The sequence below is a fragment of the Urocitellus parryii genome, chromosome 5 (genome assembly GCF_045843805.1).
Source record: "Urocitellus parryii isolate mUroPar1 chromosome 5, mUroPar1.hap1, whole genome shotgun sequence".
Taxonomy (NCBI): domain Eukaryota; kingdom Metazoa; phylum Chordata; class Mammalia; order Rodentia; family Sciuridae; genus Urocitellus; species Urocitellus parryii.
Window position 1 is genome coordinate 211,153,176 of NC_135535.1, and position 9,153 is coordinate 211,162,328.

The 9,153-nt window shown below is 53.5% G+C and overlaps 1 protein-coding gene across 1 annotated transcript; it reads right to left on the reverse strand.

Moving 5' to 3' along the window:
• Nucleotides 1-7,591: 7,591 nt before the first annotated feature.
• LOC113176864 (homeobox protein MSX-3) lies at nt 7,592-8,881 on the reverse strand. Its single transcript, XM_026381417.2, has 2 exons — nt 8,653-8,881; nt 7,592-8,001 (listed from the first exon to the last, which is right to left on the reverse strand). The coding sequence occupies exons 1-2, from the start codon at nt 8,864-8,866 to the stop codon at nt 7,592-7,594; spliced, it is 624 nt and encodes a 207-aa protein (XP_026237202.2). The 5' UTR covers nt 8,867-8,881.
• Nucleotides 8,882-9,153: the final 272 nt, after the last annotated feature.

The following is a 9,153-nucleotide window of genomic DNA, read 5'->3' on the forward strand; positions in this document are numbered from 1 at the left end:
AGATGGTCTTTGTGCCCCACCCACCCAGGAAGCTCCTCTGGGACACAGTGCTGGAGAATGGGTGCAGCAGGAAGGCACACAGGCCTGTCAAGCAGGAGAGAACGTGGCCAGGGGTGGAAAAGGCAGCTCAGGAGGTCAGAACAGGTGTGGAAGCACAGGCAGGCAGGCAGTAGCATGTCCTGGAGAAATATGATTATCCTGGGTAAAACCTGGGCTCCAGGGCCAGGCCTGGAGGCCCATCCCCACTGCCAGGCATCTGGGTGCTTCTGTGCCAGAGGTGCTAGCACAACAAGCCCTTCCCTGCCTCACCTCACCACCTGCTGTTTTCCTGGACTTGGGGCCTGACCAGAAGCAGCTGGTGGTCACTTGTGACTCCTGGTACAGAGGTGCAGCCAGGCTCCTAGCTCTCAGAGGGAATCTTGAGGATGACCTCAAATTCAGAAAACATTCCACTGGCATTCAGGCACTAAAGCAGGTGCAAGTGCTCAAGGGAAAACAGCTTGGGTGCAGTCCTGGTGTGCAGGGAGGAAACCCAGTGCCCACTGTTGGGGTAGGAAGTGAGCATCCCCTGGGGGCAGATGTGGCCACTTGAGAAAACAATGCAAACCATCTCCCAACTCCCGGTGGGAGGCCTTGTCTCAGTGTGTCCACTATCCTGTGTCCTCCTTGTATGCTAGTGCTGACCAGTGCTCTCCACAGTGATGGGATTGATCCTTTCCACAGCAGCACATTCTGCCAGACCTATGTTGTCTGCAGTTTGGGTCACCAGGAGTGTGTTGCAGCCTTTGAGGACTGTCCATGCTGGGATCCTCTCCTAGATTCCTTCCTCACTAGAAAGCTATCTGTTTTTCCTGTCTCTGTTTTTCTCTTGACAAATATGGAATGCAGAACTGATGGGAAGAAGACTCCAGCATTGCAGTGAGGTCCAGGTGAGCCGCTCAGTCTCTGGGGAGACCTCCTCTCCCTGCTGCAGAGTCCCGGTGGGTTCAGGTCCAGCTGTCAAACAGAAGCACTTTCCAGAAAGAGGTCACTTGCAGGCTTCAGGATGGAATGTGCATCAGTGCTGTTTGTGGTGGAAAACTGGATCGCCACACTTGGGTTTCGGTGACATATCTGTGTTTTCTTGCTGGGGGATCAGGACCTGCTGGGGTGATGTTTCTTTCTAATTAGTGTGTGGAGCCTTGGTCTTCTCTTTGCTTTTACATGGAAAGCACCTTTCACATGGGAAACACCTTGGCCCCTAATCAGGTGTGGCAGCCATCCTCAATCCTGTGGTGCACAGTCTGCTTAGGCTCTTGGCCTCACTTTTTCTTTCCTTTTTATATCTTATTTTGGACAGAATGTGCTTTTCTCCCTCTGTCATTTTGGGGAGTTAGGCACCTTCTAGCTAATTATTTTAGTAGATGCCCTGACATTTTTAACATAAACTCTGTTGGGCTCCAAGATTAATTGACATCTCCTTTCCCCCAACACTCAGGGACTGTGGACACTAAACCCAGCCCCAGCTCTCTGCTCATGCTGTGTCACAGACATTTCATTTCTAGATCCTTTTGCTAATCCCGTGGCATGTCACTACCGTGGCTCAGGGCCAACGTGCAGTGAATCTGCCATAGTGGCCGCTCCTGGCTAAGCAGTCCTTGCCTCTCCCAGCTTACAAGAGATCATTCTCTTCATTGCCTTAAGCAACCTTGGAGTCTCCTTTAGTGAATCTGTGCTTGTACAGTTTTCATTCTGTTTGCCTGAAAATGCTTCTCTATCCTTGTCTTGTTGCTGGGAACAGCAGACCTGGTGCCTCCCCTGAGCCTGCTAGGCGGCTGCCCCTGCCTTCCAAGCTGCTGACAAGGCAGCCAGGTGTGGTGGGGACTCCCTGTCCCCTGAGGGTCCTCTCCAGCTACTCTCAGGACCTTCTTTGGTCTTTGGTATTCCACTGTTCTATCACCCAGGTTGGGAGAAGATATCCTTCTACCCTGCCTGCCTGCTGTCCTCTGCCTTCAAGCCTAGAGTCTAACATCTTCAGATGCTGCCTATACCCAGGCTCCCTCCCTTCTCCTGAAAGCACTGAAGTGAATGTCAGATTCTGTCATCTGCTTCCAGACCTTCTGTGTTCTATGCTGCATGCTAGTGCCTGGAGTCTCATTGGACCTGCTTTCGTTTTCTCTCCTTTGTATCACATGTGCTGCTAAACTCCATGTCTAATTCCATAAATAGGACAGTCAACTAGAGAAGCCCTAGGCTGTCTTCCTATGTTGCTGGATTTCTATAGTTTTGCTTATCACAGTTCAACCCATTCTTTCAATTGTTGGATTAGTTTGTGGGGAATTTATGTCCAAGGCAACATTAGAAAACATGGAGCAATCTGTGGGCACTTAGCAGGCTGGGCTAGCAAAGTCCCACTGCCTCAGGACTCCAGAGGCTGAAGACATCTGAGAAGAGCTGCCGTCACTAAAACCAGTTCCAGTGCCAGTGAGGAATAAGCAAGCAGAAGCATTAGCAAGATGCTATGATGTGTTACCTACAATGTTCAACTCACAACAGCAAAAAATACAAACCATGCAAATAAAGAGGACACATGACTCATATCCCTGGGAGACAGGCAACTCCAACAGCCATCACAGAAGTGTTTGCAGAACTGAGGGAAGCATGATGACATCTCACAAATAGGGTTTCAAAGAAGAGAGAAACAAGTCTTTCAAAGAACCAAGTGGAAATTCTGGAGTTGAAAGTACAATGCCCCAAATTATAAAAATTCACCAGAGCAGTTCAACAGTAGAGCTGAACTGGCAGAAGAAAGAGTAAGGAAACTTGATGACACCGACCAAGAAAAGAGAGAGAAAATGAAGAACCTGGGGAGAGCATGAGGGAGGCGGGGCACCTCTGGCACCCCACAGAACCTCGGGAGGAGAGGAGAGAGCAGCAGGACAGTGTGTCCGAAGAACTGCTGAGAATGGCCCATATTTTTTGAAAAGCACACCATCATTTAGGAAGTTCAATGAATTCCAAGTAGGATAATGAATGCAAAAAGAGCCATAGACAAGTCATACTTAAAGTGCTGAAAGTCAAAGATAAGGAATTCAACTTCAGTAGCAAAAGACTTGTTGCTACAGGATTCAAAGTGGCTGCTTTCAGAAACAATGGGCTCCCAGGGCAACTTGGCCAAAGGCCTAAGGAGCTGTCAGAACCCTCTATTGACAGTCAGAATGCAAGGGGGCATCATCCCACCTATGGAAGGATCAAAAGAGAGCTACGAACAATCAGAACAGTTGAAGGGACAAGTTCTAGACATAGGATCACTAGCAGCCAAGAAGAAGCAGAGGGTAGAGTAGAACCACAACATGAAAAAGCTAAATCAGAAGCAACAAAGATCCCAAGAGAGAAGACTCAGGGCCAAACCATCTATCACTAACGCTGGTCTTCACTGTCTAACTTGCTGGGTGATTTTTTCCCCTTGGTGGTCCAATCAGTGAGAGTATGGCATGTTATATGGACCATCAGAAATAGCCAGAACTTAGGCTGCGGTTGTGGCTCAGAGGTAGAGTGCTCGCCTAGCACGGGCAGACCTGGGTTCGATCCTCAGCACCACATAAAAATAAAGGCATTGTGTTGTGTCCATCTATACCCAAAAAATAAATATCAAAAAAAAAAAGAAAGAAATAGCCAAAACTTAGGCTGGAGTTGTGGCTCAGAGGTGGAGCGCTTGCCTAGCATATGTGAGGCACTAGGTTTGATTCTCAGCACCACATTAAAAAGATAAATAAATAAAGGTATTGATTGTATCCACCTACAACTATAAAAATGAATGTTAAAAAAAGAAAGAAATAGTGAAACTGCCAATTTAGGCAACAGTTTTAAAAACTGAAAACCAAAGCACACACCTGAGTCCCTCTGGACTCAGGAAAACAGCGCAGGCTACTTACTCATAAACGCTTCCTGAGGGCGTGCACGGGACTGAGAGCTGCGGACACTGGGCCCACGAAGACAAGCAGGAGAGCAGATGGCCTGTCCCCAGCGCCGGGCTCTTGGGGTCAGCCCAAGTGGAAATGGTATTGCTCTCCACACGCCTGCTGCTGCACCTCCACAGTTCACTGGAAGCATTTCCTGGGTAGAATAGCATGTCCTGGCAGGGGTAGCAAATGCCAGTCCTACTACCCAGCTTGAGAATGCATCACCTTTTCAAAACTCCCCGCAAGGAGGCCCTTAGCTCCTGATAGTCACTGTCATTCAAGATCTGCTGGTCAGATTTCACAAATTCCTTCCCCAGAACCAGTGCAAGGCATCCTGACCAGGCCTATTCCTCCTAGTGGTCCCCAAGCACAGCATAGTGGCCTGCAGTCCATGCCCAGGGTGGGGCCAAGAGCAGCCCCCAGAGACCCAGAGGGGTAAGGCTGGTGCTGCTGGCTGGCGGAGGCTCTAAGGGCTGACCCTACTAGGATGAGGCCCAGAGGGGTCAGCCCCTTTCACACCCAGAAGCTGGTGGGCCTTCGAACCAGCCCTGCTATACTCCTATCTTCTGGTGATGAAGTCCCTATGTTGGGAGCCTCAGGGTTATTCTGCAGGCCCCATGAGTTCCCTTTCCCAGGAGAACAGGTGGCCCTGTCTCGGGCGCCAGACCCGCAGTCTTTTCATGTCACTCAATGAGACATCTGGGATGGTGGGGCTCAGTGGGCGGGTCACTGGGGCATTTCACAGACCAGCCCTCTACACTTTGACCCTGCCAGAGGCCACCAACAGTCCAGGCCATTCTACCATGTGTCCACTCCTTATCCTGAACCACACAGCCGCCCTGCACTCCCAAAGAAGTATGTCCTACCCTGGAAGATTGCTCCGGGCCACATTGCCAGGTGATCATCTTGCCAGAACACAAACTCCTAAGGACAGGGCAATGTCCCCAACCCCAACAGGAGTTGCCCAGCACGGACAGCTGAAAGGGCACAGACTGGTGGACAGGACTCTGGGGTTCAAGGCAGCTGTCTATAGATGGCCCACCCACTACCTGCAGGGACACGATGGGTGACTATCTGCCACCAGTTCCGGGCCACCTCTGACTTTGAGACACACTAGCTGAGTTCAGGGGGTGGCCAGCAGGTGTGTGCAGCTCCAGGTTAGCCTAGGGTTTGCAGGACCTCTAATCCTGGGAGAAGGCTTCTAGCCCACATCCTCTCTCCAGGAGAAAGCCTCCGTCTTGGTAAGTTCACCTTAGTCCTTTCACAAGCAACAGGGCTGGACAGCAACAGGGGCATATGCATGTCCTGCCCTCCAGCCCCAGAGATGAACTCACCCTGGAGAGGTCTGGGCACCAAGAGGACTTGGGCAGATATTTGGGGTCAGAAATGGTTTCAGAGAGATGAGTGCTATGGCACATGCCAGCTTGGGAGGCAAAGGCAGGAGGATCGTGAGTTCAAAGCCAGCCTCAGCAAAAGCAAGGAGCTAAGCAACACAGTGAGACCCTGTCAAAGTACAAAATAGAGCTGGGGATGTAGCTCAGTGGTTGAGTGCCCCTGAGTACAATCCCTGGTACCCCCGCCTCCCCCCAAAAAAAGAATTGGTTACAGAAGGATAAATAAGCTAGCTCATCACTCTCAGTTCAGCAGATCTGCATCAGCTCTGGGCTGCCTGGCACTCTCCAGGGCCCTGTAGGGTGGTTTATATGCCCTTGGCCAGTGCACAGATGCCCACAAGGTGGCTAAGTTGCTGTGCGGACCCCAACTCCACTGGAATGGGCCCTGGATGCTTGTTTTCCTCATGAGTAGCTTTCAGGATTACTCAGAAATCACTAAAACTGAACCATAAATCTTGGTCCTGGCTGGCCCTATGCCACTCAGAGACCTAAGATTTGGAAACAGAATACAAGGGCCTTGAGAAGCAGCAGCCTGATGCAGCCCATGGGGGACATTGGCTGCTGAAGACCTTTCCCAACCCGGTTCCTTTGCTCTGTATATTTAGAGACCACGGGAGGGTCTGCCACTTGAAAATTTGGGCTTCAGTTTAAATAGTTCAGGCCCCAGGGCGGGTGGACAAGCACAGGCACCTCAGAAGGGCAGGCACCTTCCCTTTCTGCGGCCTGGTCTCCAAGAACTGGGATCATTCCTCATTAAACCCATGGTGAGTTCCCATTTTCTCAGAGACACAGGAAGAGTGTCTAATGGACACCATAGGGAATTTCATGCCATATTATCTTTATAACTTCCAGGTGTTTGAATTGAAGTAGAAACACCCATGAAGTCTGTAGGACTGTGGAGTTTCTCCTAGGCTGCGGTCCTGATGAGCAGAGTTGATCCTTCCCCTCCTGCCATCTGATCCACCTGATCTGCAGGACCCAGCCCAGTGCCATCAGCAGAGGCCTGTGGGGAGAGGGGATTCCTCATGGTCAAGGCCCACTGCACCCTTGGCTATCCAGTCCTGTCTTCAGCTGCAAGTCAGGACAGGGTTGGGGGGTGGGGGGTGGGGACTTCCCACTACTCCTGCTGTGACTCCAGGGAATCTGCTCTCAGCAAGCTCAGCTTAACCCTCCAGTCTGAGGCTGCAGTTTACAAAGAAACCAGCTGTGGGTTTTCCAGAGTCTCTGTGCTGTGTGGCAGGGCTGGTGGACCTACTGGGGTAGCTCCTCAGAGCGGGTCAGATTGTTCATCTTCTTCATGTAAAGAGAGCTGTGCCCGCCTCATCAAGGAGCTCAGTGCCTTGCAAACAAAAGGTGACCAGCGGGGACCTGGGGACCTGGCCTCGACCGCGGCTTTTGGATCCACCCGTGCCCCCATCCACCATCGCAAGGAGTTCTTCCTCTTCCCTGCAAGCGGTGGGGGGGTGGGGCACGGCTTGGCCGGGGTTGCGGAGCAGCCTAGCAGCAGCATCCTGCCCAGCGCTTGTCCTCCAGGCATGTCCTCAAGCCCAGCAGGCCCACTCGCCCTGCCGCCCCCCCCCCATTGCTGTCCCTGGCGCCACTAACGTGCCCATGCTCCCACCACAGCGGGTGATCAGCTTCAAGCTCCCCGAACCAATTACAAATTGCCTGAAATAAGTGCAAAAGTTTCCATCCATAATGACGTGAGAATCTAATTAGAGTGTCAGTATTTGTTTCCAGTAGTCCTGGCATCAAACTATTTTAATTTCTTTGAGAAGTAGTTCCTTGGTGTGTCCCAGAATAATCTTGCAAGTGGACAAGGCTACCTGGAGGAAACTGGATCTCAGAGCCAGAGGCGGGTCCACGGAGCAAGCCTCAGAGTACTTTGGCAGCTGCTTTATTCCAAGTAGGAAGATCTATTTTGGTCCATTTTGAGGGTACAGAATAAAGTCCATTACCTTTCAGCAAACAGTTTAGTACTAACATGATTCTTAGAAACTTGAAATCTTTGTAAGATACCCACAAATAGGCTTCAGGCATTAAATATAACATCGTATTAGCAACAAAACCGAAAAACTAAACAACAGCAACAAAAAGGGCGACACCGAAATGCCGAGGGTACCAGGAACAGGGACTCAGGGCAGGCCAGTCTTCCGTGGACTGTGGCACAGGCGGAGCCGGACTGGAGTGTCCCTCCTGCAGGTCAAGGCCATCCCTCCTGCTAGGCGGCTCCGGGTCCGATTCTCACACCCACGCCTAAGTCAGGTAGTACACACTGTAGGCCGTGGCTGGCCCTGCGAGGAGCCCGGACACCTGGGGAAGGGCTCCTGCGGGGCCACCGAATGCACCCGAGCCAGGCAGCGGGGCGCCCAGAGGGAAGGGCAGGGCGAACAAGGGCAGCGAGGGCTTGGCCGCCAGCTTCAGCTTCTCCAGCTCGGCCTCCTGCAGCCGCTTGGCCTTAGCCCTACGGTTCTGAAACCAGATCTTCACCTGCGTGTCGGTGAGGCTCAGGCTGCTGGAGAACTCGGCGCGCTCAGCGATGGACAAGTACTGTTTCTGGTGGAACTTGCGCTCCAGCGCCAGCAGCTGCGAGGTAGTGAAGGGCGTCCGCGGCTTGCGGTTGTTCTTGTGTTTTCGGAGGATGCAGGGTGCAGGGCTGGGGGTTCCTGAAAGGAAAGAGAAGTATAAAAAGGGCCCACAAACGCTGGCGCTAGGTCATTGTCCTGACACGGCCAGACCCTGCAAAGGCCGGTTGTGGGCGCAAGTTCCCATTCATGACTGGGCCCTTGGAGCCACGAGACCCCAAAGGCAGCTGCGGCAAGCGAAGGAAGGGCCGGAAGCGGCGGGGCAAAGGTGGCTCCCTGTGGATTCGGGCTTTGCTCTTCAACCCACAGCCCCTCACCCCAGGGAAGATTAGGACTCTATCCACTTGGAAAAAGCGGGAGGCTCGGACTGGAGATCGTGGCCGGAAATGAGTGGGGTGAGCGTAGAGTCCAGGACTCCAAGCCAACTTTAGCCACCTCGGGAAGGCCTGGGGCCGACAGGGAGTGCTTCCGTAGGAGAGTCCTGAAGCGGAAAAGCCTTGGGTTGTGGACAGGACCGCAGCCTGCCTGGAGTGGGATGCAGGAGTAGCTGCTGGGCCTGGACGCGCTCGCTGCCGGGCTCCGGTGGGCAATTTTCTTTCTTTGCGCTTAGGCCGGGCGCGTTTGTGGCTGTTACTTTGTAAGTTATGAGCGACAGCGCCCTTTCCGCCCTGGTTTTCATCCAGGCTGGTCTGGCGCTGCTCAGGACCCGGGACCGCGAGGCTGGGCACTTACGTAGGGGGCACGCCAGGGCAGCAGGCGGGACCCAGGCCCGGGTCTCTGCGGCGCCTAGCGGCCTCTCCTCCCCTGGCTCTGTGGGCTCGGAGTCTGGCCCGCGCTCTGCCTCCAGCAGTGACTCGACGCTGAAGGGCAGGGGACCTGAGCCCGCGCCGCCCCCACCGCGTGCCCTGAGCGCAGCGGTGTTCATCCCGAGCGACATGGGTGCCATGCGTGGGACAGTGGGTGCGGGGACTGTCGCACCGTGCGCGCGGGACGCAGAAGCAGCTTGCCGCACCACTGCCCGGGGCTCCGCGGCGCCCCGCCCTCTGTACCCTATAAAAAGGTGGGGCCGCTTTCATGAGCCGCTGTCCAATCGTCGCGGCGGCTGATATGCGGACCTCGGCGCGGGTTGGCTTTGCTAAAGAGGAGGCGGGAAAAACAGGGAGGGCAGGGCCGCTGCCTGGGACCTCTGAGTCCCGGCCCAGAAGCGCTAGGCTACACTGGTGCCCAACTCGC

Coding starts and splice junctions, on each gene's coding strand:
- LOC113176864 (XM_026381417.2), bottom strand. CDS start 8,866: ATGGCACCCATGTCGCTCGGGATGAACACCGCTGCGCTCAGGGCACGC. Junction 8,002..8,652: donor TGCCCTGGCGTGCCCCCTAC/GTAAGTGCCCAG, acceptor CTTTCCTTTCAG/GAACCCCCAGCCCTGCACCC.